The sequence below is a fragment of the Aythya marila genome (genome assembly GCF_965140915.1).
Source record: "Aythya marila genome assembly, chromosome: 24".
In the NCBI taxonomy this organism is placed as follows: Eukaryota; Metazoa; Chordata; class Aves; order Anseriformes; family Anatidae; genus Aythya; species Aythya marila.
The window spans coordinates 3,676,106-3,699,643 of NC_139065.1; the positions used below are offsets into that span (position 1 = coordinate 3,676,106).

Consider the following 23,538-nt stretch of genomic DNA (forward strand, 5'->3'; position numbering starts at 1 on the left):
CCCCCTGCCCTTCCCCTCTCCTCCCTTCCCCTCCCTTCCCTTCCCCTCCCCGCCCGTCCCCCCCCCGGTGCCTCCTCGCCGCACTACAACCCCCACAATGCCCCGCGCGCCCCCCGCGCCGCCGCCATGCCCCTTCGCGCATGCGCACAGCGCAGCCTACCTGCAAGATGGCCGACACGGCGCCCGGCGGTTCCGGCACGGTAACGGCGGGGCCCCCGCTGCTCCGGGCCGGTATCCGGAGGAAGGGGGGAGCCTCCGGGGAACGGCAGCGGCTCGGGCTGCTCTCGGAGCCGCCGGGGCTGAGGCCTGCCCTGGGGGCTTCCGGATTTGTGTGGGGGGGTGAAGGGAGCGGGGCGCTGATTGGATGGAGGGAGGGAGGGGGCGGGGCTAGGCAGCGGGCGGTGATTGGCACGAGGTTGAGCGCTCTGATTGGGCGGGGGAGAGGGGGGCGGGGCGGTGGTGAGCGGGGGCGGGATTTTTTTTTAAAGGGGCCGCGCTCAAATAGAGAGAGTGAGTGCATGGGTGTGCACGTGTGTATCGTGTGTGTGCACACAGACAGATGTGCATGTCTGTGTGTGTGTATGGCTATGCATGTTTGCATATGTACATGTGTAGTGTGTATATACATGCAGATGTGTATGTGTAGGCGTGTCTGTGTGTGTGTATGTGCGTGTGTAGGGTGTGTATGTGTGTCTGCAGATGTATATGTACATGTATGTGCATATGTACATGTATAGTGTGTGTATGTGTGTCTGCAGATGTGTACATATATGTATGTGTATGTGTGTGTGCGGATGTGCATGTATAAGTATCTATATGTGCGTGCATATGTACATGTATAGGGTGTGCATATATCGATGTTGATGTGTGTGCATGCCTATACGTGTGAGTATGCATATGTACATGTGTAGTATGCATATGCGTGTGTGCAGATGTTAATGTATATGTATATGTAGTATGTATATATGTGTGCATATGTACATGTATAGTGTGTGTATGTATGCATATATGTGTAGGTCTGTATGTATACGCATGTCTGGATGTGTGTATGCACACATGCATGTGTAGTGTGGATGCATATGTGTCAGTGTGGATGTATATGCGTGTATATATGCGTACATATCTGTATATGTGTGGACATGGATGTATATGCGTGTATATATGTGTATGTACCTGTATATGTGTGGATGTGGATGATATGTATGTATATATTATATATATCTGTATATGTGTGGACGTGGATATCTATGTACATATGAGTGTATGCATATGGACACGTGTAATATCCATATATGCACATATGTATAGATGTGTATGCGTGTCTATTGGATGTGTATACATGTATAGGGTGTACATACATGCACATCCAGGAAGATGTTTATGTGCACATCTATACATGTGTGCATGCATATCTACATGTAGTGTGTATATATGCACATACTCGGAGGTGTTTGTGTATATTCACGTCTCTAGATGTGTGCATGCATATCTCCATGTGCACTGTGTGCATATATGCACATATATGTATGTGTCTAGGCATACAGACGTGTGTAGTGTGCATACCTGTGCAGTGGGGGACCTCTGGGCCCATGCTGAGCGCTGGCAGGGTGCAGGTGGCCCTGCCTGGGGGCGCAGGGCAGGCTCAGTGCCCTCTGCCCCGTGGGTGCTGGTTTCAGGGAGCAGCTCCGGGAGAGCTGGGGCTGGGCAAGCAGAACACTGGCGGGGTTGCTCCCTGGAACTGGGCTTCGTTTCCCCGAGCTCTGGGCTCAAGGTGTGGGTCTGTGTCCGCAGAGGTCAGGCAGCAAGCACGCAACCACGCCGGCGGATAATTATTACCTGGCTCGGAGGAGGACTCTGCAGGTGGTGGTCAGCTCCCTGCTCACCGAAGCCGGCTTTGAGAGCGCTGAAAAGGCGGCGGTGGAGACGCTGACGGAGATGTTGCAGAGCTGTGAGCATCCTGGGGGCGACCTGGGGCAAAATCCCGTTGGTCCCCTGAAGCTCCTTGTTCCTTGCTTTCTAGATTTGCCTTTGCTCTTGCTCTTTTTTGTTTTGTTGTGGTTTTTTTTTTTTTTTTTGGTTTTTTTTTTTTGGTTGTTTGTTTTCATTTCTCTTATGTTCATGATGTTACCAAAAGCAGAAGGCCAGACTGGTGGCTAGAGCACGGCCACGGAGTCACAGACTTCTTTGGCTGTGAGCAGTTTGTCTGAAGTGCCTATCATACTCAGAGGGCCTTAGGTATCCTAATTAGCTCTGCATATTGATATGCTGCCAAAATAGAGAAGCAACAAAGTTCCAGACATTTGGTGAGTGGTAGGCTGTAGTAGTAGCACTGCGCTTGGCAGCTCTGCTCTTACTTCTCTGGGGGACGTGCCCTGATGTCAGGTCACACCACGTTCTGAAATCGAGGTGCTCGGGTTTTGTATTTTTCATTCTTGTGCAGCAGATTTGCCTTTTGCACTTGTGGAAGACACCTGACTTTCTGATCATCAGTGTCTCCATCCTTTGGCCCTCCTTTACTTTTAAATATTCATGCTGCAAGATGCTAGATTCTGGGAGCTATTTTTTTTCTTTGCTAGATTTGCTAAAAATTCAGGCTTTGGGCTGACTTCGAGGGCTGGGTGACACACGTGTGGGCTCTGCCTGAACTGAAGACATAGTGTGTTTTCTTTTTCTTTCCCCCAGATATTTCTGAAATTGGAAGGAGCGCCAAGTCTTACTGTGAGCACACAGCCAGAACGCAGCCTACGCTCTCCGATATCGTGGTTACGTTAGTGGAAATGGGTGAGTAGTTGCCTCGTCCCACCGATTCCAGCTGCGTGCGTTGCAGGAGATTCGGGTGTGCTGTGCAGGCAGGAAAATCTGATCCAGATGTTTCTGGTGCTTGTGTGGTGCCCGCTCTTCTAGGCCTCGTGCAGGTGCTCGGATGTCGCTGTTGATGCATTCTGAATGTATCCAGAGCACACAATTTTCTTTCTTGTGTACTTTGAATTGTGGAGAAGCCTAGGAGGAGGGATTTTTGTCAGCGTAAACCCTTGGTGTGATTTCTGTTTCCTCTTCTTTTGTATTTCAGGGTTCAATGTTGAAACGCTTCCTGCATATGCAAAGCGCTCCCAGAGGATGGTCATCACTGCCCGTACGTGAGAAATCCTTTCTTTTCTGCGGGGAATCATTTGGCATTTCTGGCTGCTGGCATCCAGAGAGCTTCTGCTTTTCTGATGGATGAAGCAGCACAGTGCTCCTGGGCATGCAGCTTGTGTTACGGGCCCTGTAACAACCATGTAATAGGCGAAGGACGGGTGTCCTCCGCCAGATCAGTTGCCTTTGCTTCAGCATCCTCACTTCACGTGAGGTTTTGTTCTCCTTGGGTAGGAGAGAGGGGTCGAGGAATTATTTTGGGATGCTAAACACAACCTGAAATTATAGCTCATGGGATATGCCGTATCCCTGCTGTAGGACCTGGAGACCTGGGTCGCAGCACAGTACAGGCTAGCGCTTCTGCATGCCTACCACGTGGCAGAATGCTGCTGGCTGATTTGTGTTTGTGTTTCTTTGTTGTTTTTTTTAACTGTAGCTCCTGTGACAAACCAGCCCGTGACTCCCAAAGCCCTGACGGCTGGGCAGAACAAGCCACATCCATCCCACATCCCTGGCCACTTCCCTGAGTTTCCGGATCCTCACACCTACATCAAGACACCCGTGAGTGACAAGAGCCTTCTGTGCCATTTAGGGTCCGTCTGAAGTCAGTGACACCAGGAAAGCAGTATACGTAGTTTTATTGCAGTGTTAGTCCAGAATGTTGGTTCTTCTGGCTCGATACCTCGCTTGTTGTTTGTGAGTTGTCCCTGCTGCAGATTTCTGGCTGGCTGACATCTGTAACTCTCTGAAAATCTGTACATGTTGGGAGTCAACACGTACCTGTAGCACTTGCATCCTAGTGGTGTCTTGAATGTCAGCTGTCTGCCCTGCATCCAGTAACTGTGTGTGTTTTTCCTCCCTGCTCCACAGACGTACCGAGAGCCGGTATCCGATTACCAAGTCCTACGGGAAAAGGCAGCGTCTCAAAGGCGTGACGTGGAAAGAGCTCTCACCCGCTTCATGGCCAAGACGGGAGAAACACAGAGTCTCTTCAAAGATGATGTTAGCACCTTCCCATGTGAGTTATCTCGGAAACGTGCTGTAAATGACAGCTGTCTAACAGAGCATACGTGCCAGTAGAGTTCTTGTTACTGCAGGGGGTGAGCGCTGAAGGATTATGTTGTGGTTAGCCTTCTGAGACACTGGAAGGGAGGGAAATGACAAATGTTCTATTTTAAACAGGGATAAAAACCTTGGGTTCATGCTAAAACCACATGGTAGGCTTCCACTCTAAACAAAGACTCCCTTTCTTCTGATGGTGGAGAAGACCTTGGCTGACAGCTCTTCTCACGTGCTTGTTCCAGTCCTGTCTGACCCTCCGGAACTCGCACAAACCATTTCTTCTCTTACACATTTCTGTGCAAGGCAGTGGAGGTTGTCATGTTTCTCTGCCTGTAAAGCAGTGATAAGAATTCCCTCCTTCCCAAGCCTGGGAGCACAGATGCCGGTGTTAGCTTTAGGGGGACTGAGTGATGCCTGGGAGATGTTTGAACTTTTATAGTGTGCGATTCTTCTGTTCAAAACCAGAACCAATGAAAGAGTTTATTGACACTGAAACTGGTTTACTTTGTGATCTCTGAGCTGAGGAGCCTGCTCCCACCCTGCTGACTGTGTTCTTTTCCCCAGTGATTGCTGCCAGGCCTTTCACTGTTCCCTACCTGACAGCTCTTCTCCCCTCGGAGCTGGAAATGCAGCAAATGGAAGAAACAGATTCATCTGAACAAGACGACCAGACAGACACAGAGAACCTTCCCCTGCATATGAGCACGGTACGCCCACCTTCAGAGATCGAGGTCTCTCGGGCCTGACTCTCGTAAACATATGAAACCTCGTTCTTTGTCTGTCTTCCTTGCAGCTGGGCAGAGTGGGTGGAAAAATGGTGAAGTGGGTTGTGTTTTACCGGATGTAAATGACTAACATTGCCACGGTTCTCTGACTTTTTGCAGGGTGCAATGTATAATGAGGTTATCTAATGTTGGGTAATGAGCTTTCAGTGCAACTTCAGTTCTGTGGTAGAGCAGAGAGATTGGCCCAGGATCCCATGCTGTTCTCAAAGCGGATCTGTTTGTATTAAAACCCAGGAGTCCTCCCTCACCTTTAATGCAGCTCTTTGAGTGCTGCTGTTTATCTTGACTATCTTTTATGTTTTGCCCATACGTTTTGTGGTTTGAACTTCTAAAGCCTTGTTTAGCCCAACTTTGGTTGTTTATGCCTTTTTTTTTTTTTAATATGCCAGGATGATTCAGGACCTGAAAAAGAGAATGCTTCAGTGTTACAGCAGAACACCTCCCTGTCTGGCAGCCGGAATGGGGAAGAGAACGTGATAGACAACCCTTACCTCCGACCAGTAAAAAAGCCCAAGATCCGCAGAAAGAAGTGAAACGTAGTCAGCTGGCTGCTAAAAGAAAGAGGAGCCCAGTTCTCTGACTGTTCTGGGGTCACCTCTGCTGCTGCGGGTGAGAGGCACCATGGAGCAAGACAAGACAGACAATCCCATGGAGTGGCAGAAGCGGAGGAATGATCACTGTCTGCCTAGCAAACTACACTCTCAGCACAGTTTGCAGTGCTCCCTCTTTCCCCTCCGCTCTCCTGCTGATTTGGAATGGTCAATGGTCAATTGCCTTAAAAGCAGTGAAGGCCACCAGGTTTCAGATGGGAATTGTCTCGTTTACTTTGCTTTCTTCTCACTGTCAGAGAGATTTGCTCTCCGAAGAGGCGAGGTTCTTGCAGCACAGTGCTTCCCAGCAGGCTCTACAGAACACAAAGGCATAATTCATTTCTGTCTGTCTCGCAGGCTAGAAGAGAAACTTCTGTAATCAACCCTGTCTGGCCTTATAATCTAAGGAGCATGAATTAAGAGACAGAAAAATCCCAGAGAGGTTTCTTTCTTTGGGTTGTTGGCAGGTAGAAGCAAACAGACTTTTCTTTTATAAACTAAAGGCATCTGATGTGCTGGTAAGAGAGTGAAGTGTAAATACAGAGCTAAGATGGCATTTTATTCTCACTTTTCTGACTGCAGCTGCACTTCTAACTTAAAAGCTCTAAGTGTGGTGTTTACCCTGCTCTGCTTTGAGATTATTTTCTAGCAGTATGAATAGCAAGATTTAACAGCTGCTTCGGGCTATTTTTCAGTTCTATTGTTAGTTTCAACACAACACAAGTCCTTTGAGAGTTCACGCCTCCACCAGCTGTTTTGAAAGATGCTTGCTGAAAAACTTGGAATATTGAATAAATCTGTATTGATTACAGTCTGCAGGGCCATGCTATTGATCACACTTTTTAATTGTGTCACTTCTCAGATATGAGCTTTTATCAACAGAAGTTGCTCTTTTTTTCTTTTTTTTTTTTTTTTTTTTTTTTTTTTTTCCCCCAGAGAAGAGCCTTTATTGCAGAAGTGAAAATAACTGCTGGTGGGAGTGTTGTAATTGTTATCCAGTTCTGGAGGCCTTTCTTTTAATTTTCATTCAGCCTTTGCTTAGGGAAAATATGGGTTGAATGCCTTTGACAAAAGACTTCTGTTGTTTCATCCAGTCTCCCAAGCATGACGAAATGATTCTGTAGTCCATACTACCCATCAGCTTTTTTTCCTTCATGCAAGTCCGTTCTGAAGGGAAGATTGCTTTAAGCAGTAGACAAGATTGCACTTCTGGATGAAAATGTGGTGCTGAGAGAGGCAGTAAAGACTGGCTGCTACACATTACCAGACAGTTTATTGCTTCCTGGAGTAGCATCTGAGTGCAGGAAGTCTGTTGCAGTCACTGGGAAGATCAGAGTTGTGTTGTATGCACATGTTCACCTCCGTTCAGTGAAGACATCCCTCTTCCCCCATCACCCAGGGAGGAGGAAGACGAGGAGGAATTCTTTCAGTGAGAATAGGAGTGTTCCTGCCAAACAACCTGAAGTAGTATCTCTAGCAAAAAAGTCCTGCATGTGCCACTGCCACTTTTGCCGGTGCCTTGGTTGTACAGAATAAAAAAAAATGTACAAAGACATTGTATATATATATATGTATATATAAAAATTTATATCTTTTTTTTACTTGGATTAGGTGTTTTTCATAATGACAAAATCCCTCGCTGGGTAGGGGAAAATGCAGAGTGAAAACAGGAATTTTTATGATCGTAATAAAAGAAAAATTATCTTCTGCAATTAAAACTGACCGAGTCCTTAAAGTTTCAGAAAGAGTGGGAAAACACCTGAATGGAGCCTGAGTGTATGTTCACTGGGGTCTGCTGATATTCTCACTAGGTGGTAGGTCTTGTTCTTTCCTCTGTATCTCCTCCTTTCTCTACAATAACACTTGATTAGTAAGAAGTTTTGGAATTTTCCAACAAAAACTCTGGTTCATTACAAATATGTTCAGTGAGGACAAGGTACCTTTTGAAATACCATCAGTTTTGCAAAAGTTTTATAAGAAGGTTTCCCCAGCTGCAGGTGGAACATGGTTGAAAAAGACCACAGAATCATAGGTACTTTTTAGTTGCTTTTACATCTGTCTCTTACACATGTATTTTTGTCCCGATTATAAAATAAAGTTAGATAGAGGTGAAGTGTGCAGTATCAGCCATGAATACAATGATGGAGCTGGAAACGGAGACATAACATCCAGGTCTTAGGGCAGTACAATTTCCAGTGAGTCGCAACCCCTCCTTCGAAAGATTGCACCAAAAGGGGCAATTGAGAATCGACAACAACATCCCATTTTGACAGCTGCAACTACAAAGCATCCTCTTGTGGTTGTGAGGGAAGGGGCCAATGTGCATCGAGAAGAAAGGCCCCGAGCAGCTGTTGCACTGCGTATGCAAGAGCACTTGAAGACTGAAAGTGGGAAATTGGAAGAAAATGTTTTGTTTTTACAGTCAAAATTGGACTACAGGTGAAATTGCTGCAGGCACAGCTAAACAGACCTGGAAAATTTGAAAGCCTGCATTGTGATTGGTATTTATATCGAGTACAAATACTGTGAGTTCTCAGTTTTCCCCTGAGATTGAACCGAGTCTGATCAGCGCGTGTGTGAAGGCAGGTTGCAAATATTTATAGAAATCCCTTCAGTCGGAGTTGTGCATTACTGAGACACCTGAGGGTAAATACCAGGACCTTCCTGTTTCAGTCTAAATTTATTTTTATTTGTGGCCAGATTCTTGACTAGCAGCTTGTTGGTTGCTCGAGAACAGCTCCTGTCCGTAGGGATGGTGCTGGTCATGCACAAGTACCTCTCACAGGCCACCTGGGCTGGCTGTTCTCAGCACAGCACTCTGTACCCAGGATGTTTACTGTCTGCTAGTTTAATACAGTTGCTGTGCTGGCTGTACCACGTATGACCCCGCGTTTCTCAGCTCTCTTCAGGCTGCGGAGCTTTGTTCTGCTAGAGGGAGATCTATGGATGGGAAACCCCTCTGCGCAGCCTGGAGAGGAGGAGATGGTGGCGAGGAGGCTGGGGAAGGCACATGGCAGCTGAGAGAAGTTAATTTTGTGCCTTTCTGCTGCCAGCAAGGGCTGGGTTTGCGGGGTAAAAGCCCCTTGTGGCAGGGGAGGCCATGTTAGGTGTCTCCACTGTGACCTGCAGAAGATGGCGGCTGCCCCGCCTGGGCCAAAGGCTGAGGGAAGCAGGGCCAAAGGATGCTGAGCACCAGCACCAGTGGTACCAAACACCCTCAGGGGCAGGAGAGACCAGGCACTGCACCAAGTAAGCACAGTTAACAACAAGAAATGCCTCTTTTCGAGCAGGTTTTATTGGGGAGGCAGGGGAGTGCAGGTGAAGATCTCCACTAGCAGGTTGGGAGGTGAGCGGGCTGAAAGCTCTGCTGGATGTACTGTGGCTGCTCCTCAGCTCAGCTCTCATACAAACTCAGGTAGGCCACACGATTCCGATGCTTGATGAATTCTCTGTCCACCATCAGCTGAAAGAAAACTAGTAGCCATTAGATATTAGCAATGACAACTGCTGCAGAAAAGGAAGACGTGAGGTGGTGCTGAGAACTGCAAGCTGGTTTTCCAGGCAGTTTTCCTGTCCCTTAGCCAATGTTTTCACACTGGAAATGTTTGCTTTTTAGCAGAGCTGTGCAGAGACGTCTGTCCTCTGATTCTCTCACTTTGTGGTTGGAAACTAAACTTCTAAAGCAAACTACTTAGTGTAGCTTTATTTTATTTTATTTTATTTTATTTTTTTTAAACTGGCTTTTTCTGACAGAAAAACACTTTCTATCTCATTCCCCTGGCTACTCCAGCTACATACCCAGCAGGCCAGACAGGAAAGGATGACAAGAGATAGTGCAAATGTGTTTAAGTAATCATCTGATTTCTTTTGTTGGAAGCACTGAGCTGGGAATAACATCCCCTCATCTGTCCGTACCTTCTGTACCTCTGTTTTTAGCATCCTCTTTGCTGGCATTGGCACTAAAGACCAGTCTGGAGACCCAAACTTCATCGGCCAAGTGATCTTCTTGTGTAACTGCTTGTCTGTGTCATAAGTTCCAGGCCTAAAGAAAATAGGGACATAATATCTCATTTCTGGGCCTGTATGATGTTTGTAATATGGAAAATTACCAGCCTTGCTTTGACCCAAGGGAGAAATGCCTCTTGTGGTCTTGTAGTCTTCATGCTAGTTTAAAGACTAAAGCAAAGGAGATTTTGAAGATTAAAAAGCATTATTGGGAACTCAGTTACCCATCTCCCATTTGTGTCTTAGCATTTTTCTACTCTAGTCTTCCTGATTATTATTGAAAGTGTAAGAAAATGAGTTATATTACCCAGGGAAAAATTCTTTATCTGAAGGCTTATCTGGAAATCGTGATGTCTTAGTGGAAAATGGAGCATGGGCAGGCTGGCATTTTTGGTCTTTATTCCAGAATGACTGGTACGTTCCTGGGTCGGGAGTCACAGTCTGTAAGAGAAAGAGATTTCAATACAGAAGATTTTGTTCTGCAAGCTATTCATAAATGCTCTGAGCAGCATTTAAATCCAGCCAGATAGCATAAAGAAATCAGAGCAGTTCAAATCTGCATTCTCTAACATTTACAGAAGCCAGGCGAGGAAACCTATTGGGTTTGTTCAGGTAGTACAGCTGAGTTCCAGCCCTGATTTTGCCTCAATATGTACATCTATGTGTGTGTGACAAAGGAATGTGTACATACAAATCCATAGGTCAGCGTTGCCAGAGCTCCAGCAACTGGTGATCAGCCTCCAGGCTCAACACTTACCACTAGGCTATCTGTAGGGAGATATGACTACCATTATTTTAAGCCGGAGGCAACCCCAGCACACATGATCACAACTGTTAGTCTGTGGTAGGATCAGCCTAAAACGTCTTGTAAAGCTGCAGCTCTGCCTCTTTGAAATGTGCTTTTCTTACCTGTGGCTCTGATATGAATCGCTGGGCTGTTCTTGCTCCTATCACGTAGCCTTTCGTGCTCAGTGTTCTTTTTCCCCACGAGTATCTAAGGCTGCTTTCCTGTGGTTCAAAAGCAAAAACATCTTACTAACATTTTTAAGACACCATTTGCATCAGGGGAATGGGAGTAGTATCTGAGCAGCAGATGTCATTCTTCTAATTTCTCACTAATGTAGAGTGCTAGGCCAGCTGGAGTTTTGAGGACTGGTACAGTTGGAAGGTGACTTTTCCAGAAGGGGAATTTATTTTTCAAGGTATATGTGCAAACCTTATACAACGGCTTTGCAGGGCAGGCATGGGGTATTCTGTGTCTGGCTGGCTATAGTGCTAGTTTTCTTATAATGTGCGTCTTCTGTGAAGGAAAAGCTTGCAGAATAAAAGTCAAACAACTTACCTCTTGACTCTCGTAACAGCCTGGCCCAAGGAGGGGGTTTCCCTTGATGGCTCCTAGCTGGATCCCCAACCTGTCTGGGGCATGGTGGAGAGGAAATGTTTTCCGATCTTGACAGGACCCAAACGAGATTATCTTCTGTGCACCTGTGAGACCAGGAGAGGGAAATGCCAGCGGTGTGATTCAGCCACCTGCAGATGACCACTTGCTGCTTTTCTTCCTTCTCAAGTATCCACAGCTCTCTGAGGCCAGCTGTCCCCTTGTTTCTCCCCTTATTAACTGCCCTTTGGATGTTCCCTGCTGCCACAAAGGCTTCTTTTTCCCCTGCCTGAGCAAAGAGGTGCCTAGCAGCAGGTTGTGGAGAAGATTGCTGGGGAAGCCTGGTGCCACTGGACAGACAAAGCCCTCATGCCGTAGACCCCCTGCTGCCTGCACCTCTCAGGGCTCACCTTTGGGCTTCCTCTGTGCATCCATGCCGCTGGTCAGGCGTGAAGGATGTCTGTGTACTGCAGTTGCTATAGACACGGGGAGGCCTGCTGGAGGGAATGCAGGCAATGGCAGTGCCTGAAGGACGCATGAAAAAGAGGAGGTTTGATAAAAGCCTGGTGGGTTGCACAGTGCTCCCTCCTGCTCCCAGGAGCTGCCGTTTGCACAAAGTCAGTGGGGGAAGCGGTGTGTCTATAGGCTGTGCAGTCAGGACCCTCCTCTCTGTGTTCTTTCATGGAACAGCCTGATCTGCCCTGTTGTCTGCTCCCTGTCTTTTTCCCTGTGCTTCACTGTCGTGGTAAAACAGCAGGAAACTCCTGGAAAAAGTCATACTGGAACTAAGTCCACCTTGTGTAATCAGGCCTTCAGGGAGCACAAGTGTAAATACTGAGAGAATCAGGGAGCATCAAAATATGAAGAGCGAGACGAGTCAAGCAGTGCAGATTGCTCCTTTTGCAAAACACTTTATTTAATCATTGTTAATCCACAGAACTGGATGAGAGGGGTCTGTTTGCTGTGATCGACCTGGAGTCTTCATGCCCAGTTGCAGCAGGAGCAGCTGGGATCAAAGACCAGCCCGGCCTGGCAGCTCTGCTCGTAGGTTTCACCGTTGTTGCAGTTGTAGAACTTGCTCTTGTTGGTCGGATCTGCATAGATGCCGTTGGCCTTGCCAACACAGAATCCACTCCCACCAGTGCCACCAGTATTGCTACCCGAGCTCCCGCTGCCGCTGCCACTCCCACTCCCACTCCCACTTCCACTTCCACTTGTAGTACTGGGAGCTGCAGTCACCAGAGGATTGGGTTCAGCTGATGGCACACAGCCTGAAATAAAAGCAGAACAGGGCTTATCTTTGCTTTGCGGTTCTCCCAACACTGCCCTTCTGCCACAGTCCCTTTTGGGGTGGCATCAGCAGAACAGCCTTTAACCTTTGTGCCCCCAAATCTGGCTGGGTTCACACCGGGCCTTTGAAAAATGTCAACTCAGGTGCCAGTTACAATCTCACTCTTATCCTAGTGGATGCAGGGTGAAGGGATGTTCCCAGGGCAATCTCTAGAAAATTGTTATCCCCGAAGTCCCTAGAAATAAAGGTTCTCAGGCCTCCGAAGACCTGCATCAGCCATGAGTTACGGGGTCCCCTTCCAGAAGGCCACGCTTCTCCAGTTACTCACTGCTGCTTTGCAGGCCAAGAGCGTTCTTCAGGGTGGTGATCAGGGGATATTTGCCCTGCTTGCAGAATGTGCCGGTGAAGTCATCCAGATCAATGGCCCAAACCATAGCACCTGCATAGTTGTTCTTCTTCAGCCAGTCAGCCTGTGTAGTGCCGGGGGAGAAATCCCAGTTAGTCCAAGAGCTGCTGTTGCAGAAGGGCTCCCGGAGTGTGATTAGTACAGCCACATCCCCACCGTACCTTGATGTTGAAGCTCTTGATGTTGTCGTAGCCAACCCATTCGTTGCCCTTGTAGGCATAGGGCACGTCCTGGGGGGCATCCCAAACTTGGGTGGCTCCAGAATTCAGCAGAGTGCAGATCTGGGGAGAAGGGCCAAGAGAAGAAAATTTACAGAGTACCATGCAAAAATGGGCAATGCCATTTCTTTGACTTTAGTCTTTAGAATTGTGCAGCTAATTTGGTCCCTGTGAATAATTACATCTTTCCTAGATTTTGTTAAATGAGCTTAAGAATTTCCATGGCTTACTTGGGCACATTAGACGTATTCCTTTGAAAAGATCAAGTGTAGCATTCCCCGCTGCACTCCTTCTTACCTTGTGGGCGCTACCAATAATAGAAGTCATTTCACTTACTGATGTTTCCAAGTACTGGAAGCATCAAATGTATATTTCGGAAGAGGCTGTTCCTCTTTCAAACCTTCCCTGCTAAACCGTGTGGTGACACACATTGTATGAGCAAGGTATTTATTTTAAGGCACTGATTCTATCTACTGGGCAAATCAACTTCTCTTCTGAATCTCTATGGACAACTTTCTGTGTGCAATAGACATTTAGAAAGTTACACGGGTCTCTTCTGTGAAATTGTTTGAAATAATATCACAAATGTGGTATTACACACACCTCATAGTAAGCCAGTGTCCCAGCCTCCTGTGTGTAAGGTCCAGCAGGTCCAGGTCCCGATGCTGGTGCACCAAGACCATTGTTGGATGGGTTTTGCAGTCTGAAGGTGTTTCCATAGGTGGGGAATCCAACAACTAACTTCTCAGCTGGGGCACCATTGCTCTTCCAGTAGTTCATAGCGTAATCCTACCGAAAAGCATCACAGTTCAAGCCTGTGCCAGGATTTGTAAGCAGGATGGTGAATTCTGAAAATGATCATCGCTGGTCTGATCACAGGCACGACATTTCTGACACAGGCTCCTCAACTATACTTACAACGTTGAAATAGATATTGCCATCAGTGTCACCTGGGCCTTTGTAGAGAGGGCTGTTCTCTCCAGTTTGTGCATCCCAGGAGCCGTGGAAATCATAAGTCATCACGTTGAAGTAGTCCAGGTACCTGTGGAGAACATTGCATGCGTCTGTGTCTTGGCAAGCTCACTCACCCAGACCAGGAGGTTCCTTTAGTCCTGGCAACTAATCCCCTCTGGCTGTGCCCCCACTTTCTGCAGACCACGTTTCTCCAGGATCCCTTTGGAGAAGCCTTCTAAGGGTGGGGACGAGTCTCTCATCCTGAGGAGTTCTCACCCTGCATAAAGCACGGGGGCTCTGCAGGCAGTGGGGTTTGTTTCTGCCAGCTAACGGCATTGTCCCTTAATTGCTGGAAGGGAGAGCGCTGGAAGCAATGGCCTGAAGGAGGTCACAGAAGGTGGACCTGGGGGCTTGCTACTCACTTGCCGAGCTCAGTGATCTCGTAGCCAGACTGGATGTTGGAAAGTCCTGCAGCAACAGCAGCCGTGATCATCAGACGGGGCTTGCCAACCTGCCTGGCTTCCTGCTCGAAGGCGGCCAGCATTTCCTGGGGGATGCCAAGAAACAGGGCTCAGCGTGGGCTCTCAGAGCCCCCCAGGGCTCCTCTGAACCGAGCTGTGCAGAGCAGAGGCCTTGAGCAGCTCCTTTGTGTCCCCCTACCTTCACCAGGACGGTGAAGAGACCCTTGTCCTGAGCCGGGCTGCCCCTGGAGCCAGGGTACTCCCAGTCGAGGTCCAGCCCATCAAACTGGTACTGGCGCAGGAATTTGATGACGGACTTGATGAAAGTCTGGCGGTTCTGCGGAGTGGAAACCATTGTGGAGAACCTAGGGAGCAGAGGAGGGCAGAGTTGGGGCTTGGTCAGGGCCTCTTTCTTCCTCTCCCTCTTTTTTGGGTAGAAGATGGCAAGAACTTACTTGTCTGTTCCAAAATTCCATCCTCCAATAGAAAGAAGAGTCTTCAGGTTTTTATTCCTGCAATGGTAAGGACACAAACACATTTGGCTACAAGCCACACTGTTGGATTGCTATTTCTGACTTTACAGAAAAGACCAACATCGAGCACAGTGCTCTTGCTTTCCTGGAAACTGTGATGCAGCTGCCTTCGTAGGCTGTGATGCCATGGTGTGAAACCCAACAGGCACGTCCAGAGCACGCTGACTGACAGTCACTGACCACAGAGGATCCGTGCCGGCAGCCTGAGCAGCCCTCCTTGCCCGTCCCTCTCTGCCTCTTCACCTCGGCACCCTTCAACCCACAGGTTGCACTTCCATCACAGAGGGAACATCACGTACTGGTTTTTCAGGCCATTGAAGGATTTGTAGAGGGTCTCATCGTTCCACTCAATGGTCGTGATCTCGTTGTTGGACATCCCAGCGAAGGCGTAGAGCAGGTGAGTGCACAGGCATGGGTCAATGTTGTCTGGCATGAAACTTCCCAGGCCAGGCCTGTACTGGGCCCAGTTGGTGAAGTAGCATGACAGCACATAGGCAGTGCCTGCAGACACAGAGGAGATGGGGCAGGGATCGAGGAGAGTAGAGGGAACGTGTGTGGGCAATGCAGGTGGCCTCCTGTGCCTGCTGGCCAGGTAGCTAGCTGCATGAGGCTGCATTATCCCCTGTAACCATCCCTCAGTGCACACTTTAAAGACAACAGTGCCCTGGGCTGCTCTTAGGTGTAAATTACAACCTAAGAACCACTGCGTGCTGGCCAGCTGCTGCCTCCTTCTTCCCTCTTGTAGAAGAGTTGGCTGGTAAGCCTGCTCCACGCACCCATACATGCACATGGTGGAAAGGGTTTGGTAGGGTTGGATTGGGGTAGGGAGCACATACCTATCTGGGCGTTCAGCAGGAGGGCCAGACCTTGGAAGAAAGAAGTGTGGGATTAGTCTTTGAGAAGCAAGGTAATGCCAAGCTCTTGATCAGGTCTGCGCTGAACTTTATGTAATTTGTACCCCAGATTGTAATCATTGTGTTTCTTTAGGCACATTTATCTGAGTGTTCATATGGAAGTGGATGCAATTTGGGAACAATTTCAGGTAGAAGCATCAAAAACAACCTGAAGAAGTCAGAGTGCAGAGTTTTGATCACTTGTACTTTTTTGTTTTGTTTTGTTTAAAAAATGTTTTTCATTTTCAAACAACAACGAAATACATTCATTTCTAATGCATAAATTGTTCTCCCAAACAGTACTGAAAAATATAACAATCCCTTCTGAAAGTTGCTGCTATGTCTTTTTCTTTGAAAGGAGAGTAAAGAGACTGGAATTCCAAAGAACTTCTCAAACTCCCCAGTGTAACAGCGAGAGCCACAAATACTTGTCACGAAGGTAAAGAAGTAAGCTGGGAAGCAGGACTTACCGGTAAGCAGAGTGAGCTTGGCCATCTTTGACCAGAACTGATCTGGGGCAGGCTGCTTCCCTCTTTTATACCCTTCTTTATTTTTCGTGCTAGTCTTCTGTCAACAAAGATGCCCAACCATTACCCGAGTAGATAAAAATATCACAAAAATGATACCAACATGATAAACCTTAAGGGTCCATCAGGAGGCACAAGGATTATCAGGGAGGATTATCAGGCTGTGCCATTTTGTGGTGCTGCCAAAGCAGTTGAAGAACAAGATTAGATGGCTTTTCTTCTTCAAAATCGTGTTTGCAACGAGAGGCTTTGAGTCAATATTGGCGACTAGGCAGGAATAGATGTCTGAAGTGTTCAACCTTGCGTTGTCATTGGTGGCAGGCGGTGCCAAACCAAAGGGTTTGCAAGGGTTTTGTCTCCTTGGCTGGGGAGGCAGGCAGAGCAGGGCTTGAGCTCACAGCCACGGGCTTTTTGGGGAACACAGGGACGGGGCTCACTTGGCGGAGCAAGGTGTTGGTTGGGATGCCAGGGGCTTTGTGGTCTGTGTTGTCTCTTGCCCATGCCACTTAAACTTGCTGTCAATGCAGGGAAGTGGGGTGGGCTTCGTGGTGTCCCAGCAGTAAGGCAAACCAAGTCAGCCTCTGCTGAGCACTTCTCCCACTTGCTGCTGGGCGTGTTGGTGTGGGCAGGTGAGCAAGGGCAGGTGAGAAGCCTTGCCTTGGCTTTCTGTGGAGCTCCTTAAGGTGAAATTGCCAGAATCTCTTACATTCTGCATGAGCTTGTCAGCAGTCATTGGCTGTTTGCTCTGCCCCGAGACATTACATAATTCCCGTTAAGATGATGTGAAGGTGAATTTCCAGGCAGTCGTCCAGACTTGGTGGAACGGGAGCCTGGAAAACACCCACAGGCTTGTCCTTATCACATGCTGGTGCTGAAGCCACTGAGCTGCCCTTTTATTCATTCGACTTCAGATTTTGTGTATGCAGGCATGAGATGAGAGGTGGTGGATTATTCAAAGGGTTTGTTAGGGTCAGGGGCAGTGCTTACAGAGTCTTGTGCCCCTCTCAGCAAACTCTCTAACGCCTGCTGTATCCCAGGAAGATCTTAACCATCCTGGCCTTCTGCACATGAGGCACTGCTTTAGAGATCTGGATTTGTTCTACCTGCCCTTGCCAGGGAGATTAGGCAGGTCAGTGGGGAAGGCTTAAGTGGGGAGAGAAAAGTAAAGGTCAGTGGAATGGCACCGTGGATTTAGAGAAATATGCCCTGTCCTAACTCTTATCTGGATCCACATGCACTGGCCACAGAGACAACCTGTTGCCAGTGTGGTCCTCCTTAGTGTGTGGTGGTTTTCTTAGAAAGTCCTTGGGAACTTTCTGATGGGAATTTACCCTGAATATGTCTATGTATCCATCAGCAAAAGCTCTGCAGCTTATGTCTATGCTGCCAGAGCTCATGCAATCAGTCATTGGAGTCCAGGCATAGCCCAGGAATTCAGCAGCCACCAGGTTATGTGTAAGGAGATCTGTGACTGCCCTGCCACACTAAGGGAGGTTTGAGTTTGCTTGTTTGCTTATCCGCTAAAGCTGACTGGTTTTCCATCTCTCTCTCTTCTTCTCTGTGTGTTTCTATAAAATATCTCAAGACCAATGAAGGTGAGAAGAAATAGCTGTGAAGGGCTGTGGCTTTTCTTTCAAAGCTGTGGCTCTGACCCCTTTATGTCTGCTATTCTTACCTGTGGCTCTGGGAAGAAATGCTGTTCTCTTACTCCCATCATAAAGCATATCCTGCTCTGTCATTTGCTTTCAAGGAGTAAGCAAGGTTTTTAAAATGTTTGTTAAAGAACATTTTCAGCAGGGGAAGCACAGAAGTTCTTGATCAGCAGAACTCAAATCTCTTCTCTAAAAAGATGGCAATTTATATGAAACTTTTATTGAGAAGAAGAATCATTTTGTGATTCAGGCCTTAAGCTGCTGCAATGGGCATGAAGCTCCTTGTGCCTCTGACCATACAGTGCACTTTCGGGGCTCAAGGACACATCAGGACTCTGTGGGAGCTGCTACGTGCCCATTCCTGCAGTAGGAGGGGAATTGCTGCAGCCGTCTCAAGGCCAGAGCAATAGGGCTGGGGGACCTCTGAAGGCCGGCTCCTTTGCAGGGTGACTTTTCCAGGAGGAGAATGCTTTTTCCTAGACAGCAGCAAAGGCTTTGCACAAGGGCTCTTGGAGAGGCAGGCTCCTGGATGTGTTACTGCCACTTTTCTTTGGGTGCTCCCTCGTGGCACAGCCTGTCCTGCCCTGCCCTCTCTTTCTGCTTTCTTCCCCTCTGACTGACTGCCCCACTGGGGAGGCAAGAAAGCCCTGGGAAATGCCTGCCTAGGGCTCTTCAAATGGTGCTTGGGGATTCAGGCCCTTCCCTGATCATGGATTTATGTATCGGGAGACAGTCAGGGAGCATCAAAATATGAAGAGCAAAATGAGCCAGTACAACATAGATGGTTTCTTTTGCAGAACATTTTATTTAATCATTGTTATTCCACAGAACTAGACCCAAGGGGTCTGTTTGCTGTGATCGACCTGGAGTCTTCATGCCCAGTTGCAGCAGGAGCAGCTGGGATCAAAGACCAGCCCGGCCTGGCAGCTCTGCTCGTAGGTTTCACCGTTGTTGCAGTTGTAGAACTTGCTCTTGTTGGTCGGATCTGCATAGATGCCGTTGGCCTTGCCAGCACAGAATCCGCTCCCACCAGTGCCACCAGTATTGCCACCCGAGCTCCCGCTGCCGCTGCCACTTCCACTTCCAGTGTTAGGAGCTGAAGTGATGGGAGGATTGGGCTGAGCTGGGGGCACGCAGCCTGAAATAAAAGCAGAACAGGGCTTATCTTTGTGTTGTGGGTCTCTCAGCACTCCCCTTCCACCACAGTCCCTTTCGGGGTGGTATCAGCAGAACAACAATTAACCTTTTTTCCCCCCAGTTCCCTGGAAATAAAGGTTCTCGGGCCGCTAAAGACCTGCACCAGCTGTGAGCTAATGGAGACCCCTTCCAGAAGGCCACACTTCTCCAGTTACTCACTGCTGCCCTGCTGACCAAGAGCGTTCTTCAGGGTGGTGATCAGGGGATATTTGCCCTGCTTGCAGAATGTGCCGGTGAAGTCATCCATATCAAGAGACCAAACCATAGCACCTCCAAAGTTGTTCTTCTTCAGCCAGTCAATCTGTGTAGCGCATGGACAGAAATCCCAGTTAGTCCAAGAGCTGCTGTTGCAGAAGGGCTCCTGGAGTGTGATTAGTACAGCCACATCCCCACTGTACCTTGATGTTGAAGCTCTTGATGTTGTCGTAGCCAACCCATTCGTTGCCCTTGTAGGCATAGGGCACGTCCTGGGGGGCATCCCAAGCCTGGGTGGCTCCAGAGTCCAGGAACGTGCAGATCTAGGAAAAAAAGGGCAGAGAGTGGGAATTTATCGGGTGTCCTACAAAAAAGGGCAGTTGAAATATTCCATGGATCCACAGGATAGAATTCCCTGCCAGGTAGTTTGAAGGGTGTTTGTGTTCTGGTCTGCCTAGGTGTGAGGGAACACACGTACCTCGTAGTAAGCCAAGAACCCAGCCTGCCTTGTGTACGGTCCAGCAGGCCCAGGTCCTGATGCTGGTGCCCCAACAGCAGTGTCAGATGGGTTCTGCAGGACGAAGTTATGTCCGTAGGTGGGGAATCCAACAAGGAGCTTCTCAGCTGGGGCACCATTGCTCTTCCAGTAGTTCATAGCGTAATCCTATAAAAAAAGCATCACAGTTCAAGCCTGTGCCAGGTTTTGTAGGTTGGAGAGTCGATTCTTAAAATTCTTATCAGTGATCTGTGGGAAAGGGTCACAAAGAGTACTTACAACATTGAAGTAGATGAGGTCACCAGTGTCAACAGGGCTTTTGTACAGCGGGCTGTTCTCCCCAGTCTTTCCATCCCAGGAACCGTGGAAGTCATAAGTCATCACATGGAAGTAGTCCAAGTACCTGACAGTTAATGACACAGTTTCCCTTAATCGCTGGAAGGAACAGCACTTAAGTCACAGAAGGTGGACCTGGGGGCTTGCTACTCACTTGCCGAGCTCAGCAATCTCATAGCCAGACTGGATGTTGGAAAGTCCTGCAGCAACAGCAGCCGTGATCATCAGACGGGGCTTGCCAACCTGCTTGGCTTCCTGCTCGAAGGCGGCCAGCATTTCCTGGGGGATGCCAAGGAACAGGGCTCAGCGTGGGCTCTCGGAGCCCCCCAGGGCTCCTCTGGACCAAGCTGTGCAGAGCACTGAGGAGTTTGCTCTTGAGTTTGCTCAAGAGCCTTGAGCAGCCCCTTTGTGTCCCCCTACCTTCACCAGGACGGTGAAGAGACCCTTGTCCTGAGCCGGGCTGCCCCTGGAGCCAGGGTACTCCCAGTCGAGGTCCAGCCCATCAAACTGGTACTGGCGCAGGAATTTGATGACAGAATTGATGAAGGTCTGGCGGTTCTCCGGAGTAGAAACCATTGCGGAGAACCTAGGGAGCAGAGGAGGGCAGGGTTGGGGATGGTTGGGGCCTCTTTCCCCTTCTCCCTCACTTTACAGTTTGCCATTGTGGGATGGAGGTGGTTTGAACTTACTTGGCTGTCCCAAAATTCCATCCTCCGATTGCCAGGAGGGTCTTCAGATTTTCATTCCTGCAAAGATAACGACACAAACATGTTTTGGTACAAAACAACCTTGTTGAATTGCTATTTCTGACTCTGCCTCTTCACGTCGGCACCCTTCACCCCGCAGGTTGCACTTCCATCACAGAGGGATTGTCACGTACTGGTTTTTCAGGCCATTGAAGGATTTGTAGAGGGTCTCATCGTTCCATTCATAGGTTGTGATCTCATTGTTGGACATCCCAGCGAAGGCGTAGATCAGATGGTCACACAGGCATGGGTCGATGTTGTCTGGCATATACTTTCCCAGGCCGGGCCTGTACTGGGCCCAGTTGGTGAAGTAGCATGACAGCACATAGGCCGTGCCTGCAGACACAGAGGAGATGGGGCAGGGATCGAGGAGAGCAGAGGGAACGTGTGTGGGCAATGCAGGTGGCCTCCTGTGCCTGCTGGCCAGGTAGCTAGCTGCACGAGGCTGCATTATCCCCTGTAACCATCCCTCAGTGCACACTTTAAAGACAACAGTGCCCTGGGGCTGCTCTTATGTGCAAATTATGACTTAAGTGAAATGTGATCAAAAAAGATTGGGCAATGCTCCCTTGTAGGTTGAAGAGTTGAGGGAAGTAGGACGGGGAAGTGGGCCTGGTTGTTTGTTTGGAAACTGGCTCTCCATGGATTGTCATGCATTTCTTTCCTTCCTCCTTTGTTCCAGTATATGAGCCCTCCTTGGAGCCTCTTGCACCCTGAACCTGATGAACTGGGGTCGTTGTGGCTGCCAAGCCTCCTCCCCAGACTGGATTTTTCCACTTTAATGCCAGTAAGGCACAGCAGAAGCAGAAGTGGATTCTGGTGAAGTGCCCGGAGGGAGGAAGCCTCGTCGTGTGCCTGCTGCTGCCTGCTCGACCTGCCTCTGAAAACTTCTGCCCAGCCCAAGCTGGTGGCTGTGCCCGCGCTTTATTCAACCTGAGCAGGACGGGGCTGCTAAGGGGAAACCTGCATGAAATCAAGCGGCATATTTGCCCTTTAGGCTGAGCATGCCAGGCTTCATAAAGCTTTTGTCCTCAAAGACACCCTCACTGTGTGCTGCCAGCTTCTGCTTCCTCCCCCCCTCTTGTAGAAGAGTTAGCTGGTGAGCCTGCTCCTGGGACACGCACATGCCGATGGTGCAAAGGGTTTTTGGAAGGTATTTTTGGGGCAGGGAGCACATACCTATCTGGGCGTTCAGCAGGAGGGCCAGACCTTGGAAGAAAGAAGTGTGAGATTAGTCTTTGAGAAGCAAGGTAATGCCTCACTAGCAGAAACCCTTTGGTAGATAGATACACGGCAATGCAGACATTAGAGCTGCTTCTAACTCCGGCCATTTTTTGTTTCTTTTCATAAGGATCTTTGTGAGCCCAACATTTCCTCTGCCACAGGTCAAAATTCATTCTGAGGGAAGCAAACACACTGAAAAGCTTATGGTCATTAATGGCTCAGTATGCTGCTGCTTTGATCAGCTGTGATTACTCAACAGGTGATTTAAGGAGTTGTGGTGCCCCTGAGCATGGCTGAAACAGCAGAAACCAACAGGCATACACAGACAGTAATAGCTCGTCTCTTAGAATGACAGAAGATGACAGCAGGGCACTTTTGTTTCTCATACATTTTTTTTTTGGTCCAAAACCATGTTTCAATTAAATAAAGCAATTAAATTTTTAAAAAATGCATATCTAAGAAAGGAGAAGATATCAAGTTGAAAGTCACGAAGCATTTAAAAATCCCCAAAATATGGTATTGATTTTTCTTTGAGAGAAAAAAAAAAAAAAAAAAAAAGAATGCAACATCTTTAACTCTAAAGGACCCCTTTTCTAACCCCCACTATAACAGCGAGAGCCACAAATACTTGTCACAAAGGTAAAGAAGTAAGCTAGGAAGCAGGACTTACCGGTAAGCAGAGTGAGCTTGGCCATCTTGGACCAGAACTGATCCAGGGCAGGCTGCTTCCCACTTTTATACACTTCTCTAATTTCGTATGAGTCTTCTGTCAACAATGATGCCCAACCATTACACAAGCTGATAAAGTTAAAAAAGTATCACAGAAAATGATACCAATACAATGGCCTTAACACTCCAGCAGAAAATATCAAGATTATCAGGCTGTACCCTTGTGTGGTGCTGCCAAAGCAGTTGAAGAACAAGATTAGATGGCTTTTCTTCTTCGAAATCGTGTTTGCAACGAGAGGCTTTGAGTCAATATTGGCGACAGGAATAGATGTCTGAAGTGTTCAACCTTGCGTTGTCATTGGTGGCAGGCGGTGCCAAACCAAAGGGTTTGCAAGGGTTTTGTCTCCTTGGCTGGGGCACTCAGCGAGGTGGGGCTGAGCAGGGCTTGGGCTCACAGCCATGGGCTTTTTGGGGGCACAGGGATGGGGCTCACTTGGTGTAGCAAGCTATCAGTCGGATGCAGCAGGCCTTGTGGTCTGTGTTGTCTCTTGCCCACACCACTTAAGCTTGCTGTCAGTGCAGGGAAGTGGGGTGGGCTTCGTGGTGTCCCAGCAGTAAGGCAAACCAAGTCAGCCTCTGCTGAGCACTTCTCCCACTTGCTGCTGGGCCCGTTGGTGTGGGCAGGTGAGCAAGGGCAGGTGAGAAGCCTTGCCTTGACTTTCTGTGGAGCTCCTTAAGGTGAAATTGCCAGAATCTCTTACATTCTGCATGAGCTTGTCAGCAGT

At 48.4% G+C, this 23,538-nt stretch overlaps 3 protein-coding genes across 3 annotated transcripts; 1 reads left to right on the forward strand and 2 right to left on the reverse strand.

Annotated features, from left to right (window-relative positions):
* Positions 1-140: 140 nt before the first annotated feature.
* TAF8 (TATA-box binding protein associated factor 8) lies at positions 141-7,173 on the forward strand (the record flags this gene model as incomplete). Its single annotated transcript, XM_082778356.1, has 8 exons — positions 141-200; positions 1,792-1,948; positions 2,683-2,781; positions 3,071-3,133; positions 3,572-3,696; positions 4,006-4,153; positions 4,762-4,904; positions 5,372-7,173. The coding sequence occupies 8 exons, from the start codon at positions 141-143 to the stop codon at positions 5,513-5,515; spliced, it is 939 nt and encodes a 312-aa protein (XP_082634482.1). The 3' UTR covers positions 5,516-7,173.
* A 1,793-nt stretch (positions 7,174-8,966) lies between these two features.
* CIMAP3 (ciliary microtubule associated protein 3) lies at positions 8,967-11,390 on the reverse strand (the record flags this gene model as incomplete). The annotated part of the gene is made up of 6 exons (XM_082778379.1): positions 8,967-9,035; positions 9,488-9,614; positions 9,885-10,018; positions 10,487-10,585; positions 10,920-11,062; positions 11,366-11,390. 6 exons carry the CDS (start codon positions 11,388-11,390, stop codon positions 8,967-8,969), a joined length of 597 nt encoding a protein of 198 aa, XP_082634505.1.
* A 546-nt stretch (positions 11,391-11,936) lies between these two features.
* Positions 11,937-23,091, reverse strand: LOC309887001 (putative chitinase 10; the record flags this gene model as incomplete). The annotated part of the gene is made up of 22 exons (XM_082778380.1): positions 22,755-23,091; positions 22,040-22,069; positions 20,995-21,196; positions 20,804-20,860; positions 20,535-20,700; positions 20,269-20,393; positions 20,058-20,181; positions 19,761-19,946; positions 19,486-19,605; positions 19,247-19,388; positions 18,769-19,028; positions 16,182-16,278; positions 15,655-15,684; positions 15,118-15,319; positions 14,741-14,797; positions 14,485-14,650; positions 14,247-14,371; positions 13,789-13,912; positions 13,474-13,659; positions 12,814-12,933; positions 12,575-12,716; positions 11,937-12,226 (listed from the first exon to the last, which is right to left on the reverse strand). The coding sequence occupies exons 1-22, from the start codon at positions 22,777-22,779 to the stop codon at positions 11,937-11,939; spliced, it is 2,976 nt and encodes a 991-aa protein (XP_082634506.1). The 5' UTR covers positions 22,780-23,091.
* Between the last annotated feature and the right edge of the window lie 447 nt (positions 23,092-23,538).